At 36.4% G+C, this 13928-nt stretch overlaps 1 protein-coding gene across 10 annotated transcripts in view; it reads left to right on the forward strand.

Moving 5' to 3' along the window:
* TBC1D1 (TBC1 domain family member 1) overlaps nt 1-13928 on the forward strand; it is a 115471-nt gene that overhangs the window by 59782 nt on the left and 41761 nt on the right. For 7 of the 10 annotated variants that reach the window (XM_056351666.1, XM_056351658.1, XM_056351711.1 and 4 more), the window contains 8 exons: nt 972-1076; nt 1706-1838; nt 3217-3308; nt 4891-4998; nt 7398-7526; nt 9663-9749; nt 11467-11756; nt 13447-13605. In XM_056351666.1, the coding sequence (XP_056207641.1) occupies nt 972-1076; nt 1706-1838; nt 3217-3308; nt 4891-4998; nt 7398-7526; nt 9663-9749; nt 11467-11756; nt 13447-13605 (1103 nt within the window). The remainder of the gene's footprint in view (nt 1-971; nt 1077-1705; nt 1839-3216; nt 3309-4890; nt 4999-7397; nt 7527-9662; nt 9750-11466; nt 11757-13446; nt 13606-13928) is intronic. The other 3 variants (XM_056351701.1, XM_056351720.1, XM_056351730.1) reach the window with 3 other exon arrangements.

The following is a 13928-nucleotide window of genomic DNA, read 5'->3' on the forward strand; positions in this document are numbered from 1 at the left end:
TTAAAAAGGAAAAGAACCAACAAAAAAGTCCTGCTAGGCATCTTCAGACTGTCTAAATTTCACTGAAATTTCTGATTTATTGTGACTTATCATTTTGATTTTTAATACAGCAGTTTATTGCTGCTCTTTACCCTACTATAATTGTTGTGCCATGACAGCTAGAAGGTAGTAAAAAGGTGCTGAATATAACAGAATTTCTATAAACAGGCTCTACCACTGTGCATATAATTCATCATCGTAAGTTTGTTTGGCTTTTTTAATCAAGAATGGTACACTGAGGAGATGTGCGCTGGGATCACCCAGCTCTATTCATCTGAAAGTCTTTTCATGAAAGAAAAAAACTCCCAGCAATTAAAAAACCTTCTTAGCATTTTCCCAGGATGTGCTGTCTATCTACTGTTGCAAGTAGATTGTGCCTCAATTTGCGTGCGTTTTTGGAGAAATAAATGCTTCCATGAGTTATCTTTAAGTAATATATTTAACTATTTTCATTTTTTAACTAGCCAAGCTTTTCTGTAGATGGAAAAAAAATTGTTTATCCAGTTTGCACTATTGCTTTGATTTGCTTTTACAAATGTAAAGCAATTGTTGACTGCTTTAGCAAAAGGGAAGAAAAAGAGAGCAAGCTTTTTTTCCCTGCTGTTTCCAATACGGAGTAAAATACATCTTGAATAGCATGTATTCATCCCTGTGTTTTCCAATGGATCTATTGTAATTCAGTCATTAAAAAATAACCCCAAAACCAATAAACAACCTCTAACTTAAGTGAAATTTAAAAGATTGATGAAGTCATAGATTCTGTAACAGAATAGATTTCTAATGGCCAGATGACTTTAATGTAGCTGGAACAAGATATATGTGACCTATCTGTAATGCTGTTGGGCTTTTCATGCTTTTTTAACTAGAAAAAATACAGGTACAAAACATTAAAAATAAATATGACTGGTTCTTTACTGTTATTTTTGTGGTAGGGAATTAGACATGTGGATCACTTTGGGTTCATCTGCAGAGAGTCTTCAGAAAACGGAGGCTTCCACTTCGTTTGCTACGTGTTTCAGTGTACAGATGAAGCACTGGTAAGTGAAAGAAAAGAAGAGCCTAATGGAATATTAGGCCCTAAAAGTCTTCTGTTGCTCCATGCTCTATATTTTGCCCGATGTCTTAAAAACCTGCTCCATTCAGAAATATTATTCTTTAAAAAATGTGACTAAAATAGCAGTCTGCAAAGGAACTTTAAATTTGTTTTGAAGGCGGAAGTTAAACCCCCCCTTAAAATACAATAAAACTTCCTTTCATTGCACAAACTAAGTTAGACCATATGCCTCCTTTTTTGGAAGGAGGGGTGTTTTATAATGTACCTATTCAGAAAATCAGGACTACACTACTGTGCTCTGGGTCAGGCCAGTGAGTCACACACAACTGCAGTAAGCTTTTTTTATCACAGACAAGAAAAGGTTTCTAGATAGAGGTAGTATCTGTTATTAGACCACAGTAATAAAAATGGGTGGCCTGGAAGAGATAAGACTTCATGATGACTTTTGTCTTGCTTAGGCAGAAATGACACAGGAACAGCTTTTCTTTTTAGTGGTAAGCACATTCCCAAACAACCAGCAGTATCATTTTAAGACTGTTGTGCTTGTGTTAAGGAAAACAGAAGCTCAGTGGAGGAGTGAAATTCTGTTCTTTTTCACTTTATTCTTTTCAGGTTGATGAAATCATGATGACACTGAAACAGGCTTTCACTGTAGCTGCTGTGCAACAAACTTCCAAGGCACAGCCCCAGCTCTGTGAAGGATGCCCTATGCAAAGCTTGCATAAACTCTGTGAAAAGATAGAAGGTGAGGTTTAAAGAACTTTCTAGTCAAATATATTTTCTAATGATTTTATTGGGGGACAGTCTTAAATGTGAAACTCTAAGGGAATGAATGCTTAAAAAGAGCTTGGGATTTGGGATGGACGGTTGGAAGTCTTTTTATGTAGAGGACTGCAATGTCATCTGTCAGGTAGTAAAAGTTAAGCTTCTTTCTTCTACTTTAGTTGAATTTTTGAAAGTTAATTAAGAGTCTTAAGTATTACTAAATTGCAGCTAGCTTGACTCTATTAACCACTAAACACAGAGCACTGTAGTTACAGAACTTCTCAAGAATATATGCTGCAATAGCTATGACCTGCTGTCCTATTGAATCCACTTAGGTAATGCATTACACCACCACTAAACATGAACTACATGGTTGTGCATGTTGATCTATGCTCCTTCATGAAAATACAGCGGTTAGAATTGTAGTTGTTGCCCAGAAAATGAGTTCCAAGACAAAAAAAATCTTTGCATTTCAGCAAATTTTGCAGTTAGGTTTTGTTCATTTAAGCGATGTCTGGGGTGAATAAAGGGCAACAGCAGCTTGTCAGATCACATGACAGTAGCTTGTTGGACTAAAACCTATCTAGTATTAATTTGATGAAACTGGAGAACTTCCAGAACTACTTTTCACTCTATTTTGGTCTTCAGCTAGCTATGATTTTTGAGAAATTTCTTAAAGGCAAATGATTTTTAATGCCTTTAATCATGCCATCTGGTTAATCATATCATGTGGTTCTGGAGGAGAAATGCCATGATCAGAAAATGAAGTACAAACTACTGTTTGCTGGTTTTTCACAGAAAATAGAGGAAAGGCATTTAATCCAGGATGAGAACAGAAAAAAATAATCTGAATGAGAGGGTAGTCTGCTTTAGACTATCAGTATTTTTCATTAGGAGACAAAGCAAGAACTTCACTAACGTGGAATAAATTTACTCTTTTTCAGAAGAGGCCATGGCATACAAATTGAAGGAAATCAATGGAAATTATATTTATACCACAAGCAAAATCCAAGCAGTACTGCATAAAACACCCAACAAAGTAGTATGCTAAAATGCAGTAGATTGTGGGTTTGTTTTGTCTTGTGTGATAATGGAATCTTCAGATGAGAGTATAATCCTGGTCTGTGCTGAGTAAATCTCCTTGTTGCAGAGTTCGTGTCCCTCATTTTAAAGACATGAGTTCAGTAGTAGCTTTAAATTAACCTAGAGTTCTTTCTAATGCCCTGTTATGAAATCAGTGCAGTGCATCAGCTCAAATAACTGAAGAGCTTTGGATTAAATTGTGCACATAGTTATGAGACTGATTAATTCTGACAAATTTGACCCTGTGATTTGTTCTTTTTTGTTCCTCTTGGTAGGGTTACACCCTTCTAAGACTAAACTAGAACTACAAAAGCATCTTACAACACTAAATAACCAGGAGCAGGCCTCTGTTTTTGAAGAGGTTAAGGTAAGCTCTTTGTTTCCTACAAGATTTTAAAGCAGTTGATTTTTTTTTTTTGCTAACATCACTGTGAAACACCAAAGTTATTTTCATTTTTTAATGAGTTATTAATATCTTTACTTAACAGACTGTTAACCACCTTGTGCTTTAATTTCCGTATATTTTTCTAGACCTGTTAAAAATGTGTGTTTTGATGAAAATGGCTCATTTTACTCATTTTTTTCCCCTAATACTACTTGTTTTCTAGGAAAATGTTGACGTCTCACTGGGTACAATGCACATTTTTTTATTTTTTTTGTGGGTGAAGGTAGTGACTTGTACAGTGAGAACATTTAGCTGTTACTTTTACCAAAATAAATCATTGTAACATTCCCAGATAGGAAATTTCCTGCCTAAAATGTATTCTAATCTTCATAGTTGTCAAACTAAGTAAAAAAAGTTTGGATTTCATTCAGAAGATAGAAAGTTATTTTAGCACAGAGGAAAGCATAGCTGGATTTAAGACAAACTATGAACATTGCAGGAAATGCCATTGGGCTTGGCATACTACTGAAGATTAGGAAATTTCAGACTTCTTAAAAAGTAATGTTTCCTTCCTCTCTTGAGTGATTTCAGTCTCTTTGTGTGTTTCCATGTGGCAGTTTATCATCCAGTACCAAATTTGGAAGGTACTCTGTGGAACTGATTCCATGAGCTAGGTGATTTCTTAGTATACAACAGCTGGCTGGCACTGTTGCCTTTTAGTATTCTGCACACATTTTAATGATCTAAAGCTTCTAGTAGTCACAGGAAACTGTTAATTGCTTCTGGTGAGAGTCTGCAAACAATTAACTTGGTAAAACCAAGGGTAAAGTATGTCTCTCCTGCCTGTCTTTTTCGGCTAATTTTTTCAGTTGGACTGCCTGAATAAATTCTTACAGCTCCGTATGTTATAACCATGATTTGCATTTTTAGATAACTGTCTTAATAAGAATATTAAGACATGCATTAATGACATGCTACCTTGGCATTAGCTAATTCATAGTGTATCCTCTGCATTACATCAATAGACTTAAAACAGCATATGCTTTTCAAAAGTTAGATTTCTGGGATCAAATTCTATAATAAATTGTTTTAAAAACATTTTCTCTTACAAATAGGTTCACCTTGTGCACTAGTTTTTAAAATACCTATGTCATTTCCCAAAAATGAAATGTCCAATGAGAATGATTTTTAGAAGGGTTGTGCAATCATAACTGCCAGACAGTACTTCATGTGTGCTACAAAACTCAGAACTACAGTGTTTTGGTTTTCTTTACAAAAATATTTTTTAAAGTCTGTATTTGCTTGTGGCAATTTGATACCTCTACAGTTGTCCTTTATCTTTCATGTAAATTTTGTCATGTATGAAGTGAGGTCACCTGTTTCTGTGGCTGGTTGAGGCTTTGCCTGGGACACCGGTGTCCTCTGGTGGACTGGAGTAGTAGCATTAACCATGTTAAACTTGTTCTTACATTAACAATGTATAGACAGTGACAAAAAGAAAAGAGTAAATATTTGCTGTTATACAAATATGTAATAATTGTGCTTGTGCTGTTTCCAATTAAAGAAATTAAAACCAAGAAATGATCAAAAAGAGAATGAGTTGGTTATCTCTGTTTTGAGAAACATGTATGAAGAAAAACAGAAGGACCATGTTCATGTTGGAGAAAAACAGGTAAGTAATCGTTCAATTTTAGCTCATGTAAGGAGGAGCTAGGAGAAAATCTTCCATTCCATTTTTTTATCTTTCCAAAGGCACATTTCCATCACTGGCTTTTGGGAACTTCAAACTGTAGGTGGTGGCAGACACTGGTTTTGCTTATGATACATAGGCAATTGTCATGCACCAAAACGGGCATATCTCAGATTTTGAGGTACACGGTACAGTCTGATGTCAGGCCTAGGAGAGAGCTGCAAACAAGGTAGACCACCAATTTGGTTCTTTCTTTCTTCTCACTGCAATGAAAATTCCATGTATGTGAGAGACTATATAACGAACTTGTAATTGCTCTCAGCTGGTCTGTGACATTTGCCATCCTGCTGTCTGTGTGAGTCAGTGTCCTCATAATGCAGTGGATTTGATCCTTGTTAAAGACTATCACATTTACTCAACAGCTGGAAGTTATTTCTTGTGTGCAAACCACCATTGAAGTGGCCTCAAGGAGGAGTAGCTGAGGAGGATTGCTGCAGAGACTGTCACCCATTTCCAAAGAGTTGCGCTATCTTTCATTCTGTATCAGGTTGTATCAGTGCTGTTTAACTGGCAATTTTTACAGCACAGTTACAATTTTTCGAAAGAGATGAATGATTTTGGATGCCTTGGTTTGTGGCTAACTTGAGACACCTCGAGAAGGTCTGCATTTAAAAGAGGATCAGCACCTATTCTATAGATCTTTCAGATCCAGATTTTTAACCGTTTTAAAAGTCTTGGCTGTCTCACCACTTCTGGCCAGTAATTCCATGGCTGCTGTTGGCTATTTGTGATATAAACTAGCAAATTAATATATGGAGAATAATTAGACTGCTGAAGAAATTGGAGAAATAGCAGCAAGCCTTCATATACTATTTCTTCACTTTGTTAATCTCTTCTCCTTTTACGCCCACTGGCTAATTATTGACTTCCCTGATAAAGCATGAAGAAAACTTTGTATATTTTGTTCTCTGATTTCTTGTCTTGAGCATCTCACCAGAAATACATTTTTAAGAAAAAAAAGTGTTGTAGTTATGGCATGATGGGAAGAAACATTGCTTGAGGTCCTTTATCGTACCTGAAATATTTTTATTTGATCTAATGCCAGCTGATTGTCACATAGTTGTCAGTCAGAAATGGCTTGAAAATTCTAAGGCCTGCTGCAGTCTGTTTGCTCAGTGCCTGAGCAAATTTGAGCAAATTGGTTAATCTGACACTTGCAAAGATGCCAGTGCTCTAAGAACAGAGTTGACTTGCCCTCAGTCCAGTCCATCATTATGTTTGCTCTGATAATTTGTCTCCCAAGCTGTGTAATAGCAGATACCTTTGAACATGGGCTCTGGCAGTGTTGTTTGTCTAAGCAGTCATTAACCGGTGACGTCATGATGTCCCTGCTCCCTTCTATTCTACATAGACATTCACTTTCATGCTTTTAATAATTTTTTAAAAATACCTAAATCAGGTGAGGAAAAATAAATTAAATGTGATACTAGTACATGGATCTTATTTAACAAAAATGACCTTCAAACTAAGTGTCTTTTTGTAAGAATGTAATAGCGGGCAGCATCTGATTTGCCCTTTGTGGATGAGATGAGTGAAGGTGAAAAGAAAATACAGAAGCCTGTAACTTTGTCAGTAGAATGCTTTAAAATAATAGCTAGACAGGACTCTATAGCGATGGTGATGATGTACTATTCAGCTGTCCATGTACTAATAGTTACGTAGATCAGTTATTCAGATCTCTGAAATTAGGGCCATGTAGAGAGAGCTACAGTGCCTGGCAGCCGCAGGATGTACCCCACAAAATAACTCCGAAAACTGTGCTCTGGCTTCTACTGCAGGTGTCAAGTTTGGGTGGTAATATTTGCGTTGTGGTGTCATTTTTGTATTCACTATATTAGTCTTCACAAGTACTAAAAATGGACTGAAATACTTATTTAAAAAGCAAAACTCTAAATAGACTGTTACCTCTAAGATGGAAGTGTTTCTACTGGTGAAATATATAGAAGAGTTAGATTGTTATACATTTTTCTGGCCCTTAGAAAGCCTCATTTTAATGTGGGGACACTTGATAGTTCTTGTTAATTATGAGCTTCATCAACTTTGAGTAATTTCTTGGCTGAAGAAAAGTAAATCCAGCAGAAATCTCTACTCTGTTACATTTAAACATTTAGAATTTGTACAAACAATTTAGAATTTGTAAATCCCTATCAAGATGGCAATTCTTCTGAAGCATTGCTAAGTATCAGTAGAGAAAAAGGCATGAAAAGCTAAGGACACCGGGAGAAAGTATTGTTTCAGGTTACAGAAGTCTTTGGACTGTTCACTGAAATTCTGCTCCATGCTGCTGAGTATTTTGCATTTATTTTTTTTAACACTTGCAGACTTCACAACCCCTTGCCGAGAATGCAGTAAATGAGGTGCCCAGCAGTGCTCCAAGATTCAGATTAGATATGTTAAAGAACAGAGCAAAAAGATCTCTGACAGAATCATTTGAAAGTATTTTATCACGTGTAAGTATCTTTGTGTTTATTGCCTCTGAACATAATGTCGTTGTTTTATTTATTTGAATGATATGAAAGTCATATTTGTTATCCTTCCAGGTTGTAGCCAAGTTGTTATTAAAGGCACAGTGACAAAAATATTTGATTGTACAGGTTAGAAGAAGACAAAACAAAGCAGGGCTTTGGTAGAGAGAATACAAAGTCCTGGAAGAAGGGAACTAATTGCTAGACAAGAAATAGTGTGTATAAGCATTTCAAAAAATTAATATGAAGTTGAGCATGAGAACTTAAAAAAAGCAACCATTGTTTTATTTCTCTTTCGGATTTAGAAAATTAAAAGAGTAATTATAATTGTTCACTGCTCTTTATGTAGAATGAAATGATTGGGGAACTGACTAAGCATTCCTAATGAGATAATATTTATTAGTGGCACAGAATGGATGAATAACAGGGCATTTGAACTTTTAAACGCTAGAGATTATTTGAAGGTGAGGGGTATAAAGACCTTAAGAAGGCACAAAGGTTATGAAGGCATTTATGAAATATCACATCAGCTAAAATTTTTTGTAAACAGTGTCTGGCAATACCTATTAGTGGGAAAAAAAACTTGAGCTCCTATGTGATAGTGATCCCCAGGACAACACAGAAAAATGTTTATCATAAACATATTGCTGAAAATATCTGCTGAATGTATACAGCAACAGTTAAGAAAACAAATCAGATGTCAAGTTTAAGCACTACTTTTAAACCTATGGGGTGTCTTCTCATTCAAATATTCTTTGTTTTGCACTCCGTGGAGAAAGTCTGAGGAAAATAATAGGAGATTTGGAAAAGCCTCTGCTTGACAAATTACTAAAAAAAAAATCAGACCTTCTGCCTTTTTAAAAAAAAAAAGAAAAGAAAAGAAAGAGAGTTGTGACAGAATGCTAAACAACAAATATTAGGTAACAAAAATTGGGCATTCTCATTTCTCATCAGCAAACATGTAAATTGAAGCAAGATGTAGGACAGTTTATTGGCTCATAGACATTCAACTTGTAGAGACAAAACTAGGCTTTCAAAGCTTATTTTAGACATCATATCTAACCTGTTCATGAAATGAATGATAGCAAAAGCATGTTCTCCCTGTTATGATTATGCATATAGAGAGGATTTTTAATATAGTATCTCTCTTCATTACTTCCCAGCCAGTGTTTCTAGAGTTGGCTCTCATAAAATCCTGCAGTGGATGTGTTTGCGATGTGAAACATAACATTAGTGTTGTTACACTAGGTATAGTAATTTTTGACAGTTTGTCCTGACTGGCATAAACTATCTTCACGTAAGCACAGGTGTATATTGGTTGCATTTTCACTGTCATGGTTGTTTTGATGGAAGTTCTTGGTTTTGGTCAGATCTGAGGCAAAACATTTTGTCTGAGCCTCAAGGAAAAAATAGTCACTATTGTGAATAATGGTGGTATTTTTTATTTTACCTGGAATAACAGTTCGAAGAAAACATAAGCCTTAACTTCAGAACATAAAGAAATGATACCCCTTAAGGTTAGAAAGATACCAGTTCCACAGTTATATTAGCACATAAGAATCCATCAGTAGGTTTCTTGATATTTCTCTTGGTTCCATTACAAACATTAGTTGAACGAATTATACAAAAATATTGTTGAACAGGTCATACAAAAATATTTCTGCTTTCTGATTTGTAGGCATTGAAATGGGTAATACCAGAACTTATGTTTTGCTGTGTATTAAATTTACATGGATTTAAGTCCTTTGTAATAGACAGCTTTTTAATTTCTTAGTGTCTTGGTAAGAAGTGCGTAGTGTGAAAATTTCCTGTTTGGAATACAGAAGGTACTTCAACAGTAGTTACAGTACATGTGTGCAATATATGATCGTGTACATGTCCTGGAAAGCACATCGTTGCCCATGAGAATTCCTTAATTCCATAAGGTCCTTTAAAATGTCAGTGACTGTTCTGAATGAAACCTCTGTTTCTCACAGAGGCAAAGGTTATTCTTAAGCATTTCAGGAAATTAAATTTGATACTGTCTTTGAAAATTACAGATTCTGACTGTGCTACACAAATCTCTTTCTGGTATGCCCTGTATGTCATAATCTTGACTGCTGGTGTGCTTTATCTCTACAGGGCAGTAAAGCCAGAGGTCCACTGGACAGTTCTGGTGCTGTGGATCTGGACAGCTCCATGTCCAGTACCTTAAGCAGCACAAGTAAAGTAAGTAAAGCCTGGGGTGAATGTACATATTTAGAAACTTCACGTAATATTCCCTGAAACAACTAGTCAGATGTGAAATGCAGTTACTAGCTATTCATGTAACTGTTCCATTCTAACATCTTGGGTTTTTTTAATTATTTTGGGGGAGTAGGCAAGCTAATGGATTGTGTGTGAAAAGAAATAAACCCCAGAATGCCCGAACAGTATGACAGAAATAGTATCATAGAGTATGGAGCATAGGTATGTCTTTTCTTCCTACCTGTAAGAGTCCTGCTGCCACTTGCTGATCCATAAGGTGTGTCTTTATTCCTGTGCTGAGTCCCTCTGGGGATGACAGGGCTGCATTCATTGCAGCCAGCCTCTTGGATCAGCCACTACCATTTGAGGGTTTTTTTGGAGGTTTGTTGGGTTTTTTTCCCCCAACTTGAAGCAATATTTTCTCAGAATTTACATGTTGGTTACCCAAATAATTTTTCATATATATAACATATTAGAAAGTGTATGAGTCCTCTGAGGGACAACTTGAACAAAGTCATTTCCCAGTTTACTCTGGTAAAAGAGATTCAGGCTAAGAAAAAGCAGTCATATGTCAATACAATGGTGATGTGTAAGATGATGTTATCTGTAGAATTTTACTGGAGATCTCCATATTTTTTTGACACAATATGGGGCTCACAGTAAATCTGTGTTTCTCTTCTCCAGAAGTTTCAAGTTGCTTTCAGGCTTTTCATTTTGTTCCCTGTGCTATAAAAGATAGCAGTGCAATTGGGTCTCCATTTAAATTAGAAATTCCTTGTACTTATATAAACATATATTTTGTATCTATGTATCTTATCGTGTGAGTCTATAGATGTGAAATAAAATATTATATAATGTAATCTGAATCTTGCAACAGTGTGCAGAAAACAAATGCAGTAATTACTATGCTGCTGATCCTGATGGGGTTGGTTTCAGCCCTGAAAGTACATACCATGAATGCAGGATTGCATTCATAAAAAACATAAAGGTAAAACACGATATCCCCCTATTCATGGTTAGAAAGCTTTTAGTCTGAATAAAATATGAACACTCTTCTTCCCTAGAGGTAGCCTAGCACTCTGCAGACTTGGATACAGCTATTGATTCTCCTCTAGTGCCTAGTCACCTAAAGACTCCTGACTTCAGGTAATCAAAAGTCTGCTTATCTTTTGGAAAGAATGGCCAACTCTGCAGGAAACACAAGGTGGACAGTGAAGAAAAACACATGGTTTTGGACTGAAAGAGGCATCTAGTCAGAGAATTCAAGTCCTTTGTGTGAATCTTCAGATAGATGAGAGGATGAGATATAGATAAGGACTATTATATATATATAGTTATATATTGTTAAATGGGGTGCTAAATATATAGTACTCCAAAATACCAACCATTTTGTTGCTGTCACTGTTACCCAAACCTGACCCTTCTGTTCTGTTCTGACTCCATTTCCTCTGAGGTGTATTCAACTTCCTGTAAAATACAACTACTCCCAAAATTACTTTTTCTCTGTAAAATGGAGGTGATTTGTTGTTCTAAGTGATTAATAGCAAAGACATAAAACATCAAAGATTCTTTCTTTGATCTATCATGATAAAAATGTGCAAGTTTGAAGCAGGTTTCTGTGGGATGTGAATGACATGGGACTGCAACCTCAAAGATTGATTCTAAGCCCACGTGTTGATAACCTTTTTTGCACTGCTAGGAGCCACCGTTGTGTGAAAAGGAGAAAGACAGACTTCCTGCACTTCCTACAGGAAACACTGTCAAGACCAGTGGATCAGTGGGTGATGTCTCCAGCGATGCAGATGATTCTCCTGTTGAGCAGTCCGTTACATTACCTCAGCAAAGCTTTCGGAGGCGAGCAAACACACTGAGTCATTTGCCAACGGAAAGCCAGGAATCTCTGGTACCTGTTGAAACATCACCTTCTGTTCCCCAGAGGAAACTCATGAGGTATCACTCAGTGAGCACAGAGACTCCTCACAAAAGAAAGTAAGACATTAAAAGCAGGCTATGATTTCATTTGTTGAGGGCATATTTGGGGGTGATAATTGCATACCAGGTATGTCCTCTTAATGGATAAGAAATGTATGGCAGCAATGTGTCACTCTTTGTAGGTTTGTAGGTATTCTGTTTAAAAACACTTTTAGCCCCATGTTCTCCACAGGGGAGAGAAAACATGAGATCTGTAGTTCCACCATTTGTCACAAAACTAAGTGTAAGCACAACATAGGATTGCTCCTCGGGTTTGATTATATTTTTGCAAGCAATATTAATTATTTTTTGTTATTTTAATCTGTAAGCAGTACAAATAAATACTACTACTTGTTGTCTATTTATAGAGAAAAATCTAGTAGCATTTGTGATGCTGAAAGCCTTGCTAGTTGGTGAATTCATGTGTGACTTTAAAATAACGCACAAAACTGACATGAATTGCCTAATTGTTGATAGAGTTGAGGCTCCTTGCTAGTTTTTAAATGAACCCGTGTAGATTTTACTTGCAAAAACAAGCTACTGCTTGCCTTCATGTTAATATTTGTCAAGCTGTACTCCTTCAAAAACCTGCCTCTACATCTCTAAAGTCCTCTTAACTTTGCGGTAGTTTTCTTCCCTCCCTCTACCTGGCTTTTTCCAATTACTATGGAAACATTTCTGTCTGTAGGCTTCTGTTTTAGTGCCAAAACTGCTCATTTACACAAGTTAGTAGATAGTCTCTGTGTTCCAGCTCATTTTTCCCTGCAGGAGGCAAGGTAGTAAAAAAACATGCCTGAAACAGGTAATGACAGCGAAAGAAAGAATTACAGTATTTGAAAGGAAACATAACCTGAGTTGCCTTTTTGTCCCTTCTTTGAACCTTTTTAATTCTAAAATGCTGGAAAGATTTTGTAGTGCAGTGTAGGACTTGTGTTGGTCTGTTATCTTCGTGAGAGTTGCCCTGATGCCTGTAGCTGCTTGTTCAATCAGTTATCTTACTGTAGGAATGCAGCTAAAATTAAGTGTATTTTTCATTTTCCTTGGTTATTTGTATTTGAGTTTGATCATACAATTTTTAGTAAGACCTGAGTGTACCTGCTCCCTCACATAACTTTAAAAAAAATAAATCATCGTTGCTTGCCTTTCATAGCAAATGTACGGAACCAGGGGAAATGGAAAAAAGGGAGGCCAAGTATACTTAAAGTTCTCAAAACTCAATAGAATTACAGACTTCTAACAAGTCTTGTACATTTTATGAGTGTTTTTGAACAGCTTACCTCAATTCATAAATTGTTTCGTAGTGTAAATAAATTCAGTTCTTCATGTAGCGTTTCACTTCTCATCCATTAGAACTCTTGATCATATGCCTGACTTTATCATAGACACCAAGGAGAGGCACGTATGAGGGAGAAGAAACGGGTGTGTCAGTGACAGGTTTTTGAGAGTTTAAATTTAGTCATACCCTGAAATGCCTTGCTGAAGCCTGTGAGTGTGTATCTGGGACTTTGCTGATTGGGTTAAGATGTTCAGCCTCTTACAATTACTGCATTAACTGTGACAAACATAGGAAATGGCTCATTTGTATATGTCAGGTCCCTCTCAAAGATTAGAGAAGGGATTTCACTTCCCCTGCCCTTTCCTCTCTTACTGTGTTTTGTTCTTTGTGCTACCTCAACTCCATCGCTCTGGCTGGAATCCTACTATACAGTTTGAATGAATCTGTCGACGAATCTAAAAGTTCTTCAGGTCAACTTGCGCGTTCTCCTGCTCTAGCTCGTCTTAATCCCTCGGCCTCTTCACCCAACTTTTTAAAATATCTAAGGCATAATTCAAGTGGAGAACAAAGTGGGCATTTTGCACAAAAGAGGTGAGCTAGCACCTGTACGTAGTTTGGGGTAGGTTTGTTTTGCTATGTCATAAATGTCAAGCTCCATATTGTAAATAATTAAAATAAATTAATATAGACCAAAGGTGGTAGATTTTTGTGGGAGAGGGAACTTTTTAACTCCACCACTGAATGTAGAGCTGCTACTTATGTAGTTTTTTGTTTTAATAAATAAAATTCTTTCAGACATAGACACATGACTTTCTCTAGAGCCAGTTATCCAAAGCAACTTGTCGTTATGCAGCAGACAGCAGCACTTCTTAAATTGTGTGAGGGATAAGTTGCCAAGAACCTGTGATCCAGCT

This window comes from Falco biarmicus, chromosome 1 (genome assembly GCF_023638135.1).
Source record: "Falco biarmicus isolate bFalBia1 chromosome 1, bFalBia1.pri, whole genome shotgun sequence".
Lineage (NCBI taxonomy): Eukaryota > Metazoa > Chordata > Aves > Falconiformes > Falconidae > Falco > Falco biarmicus.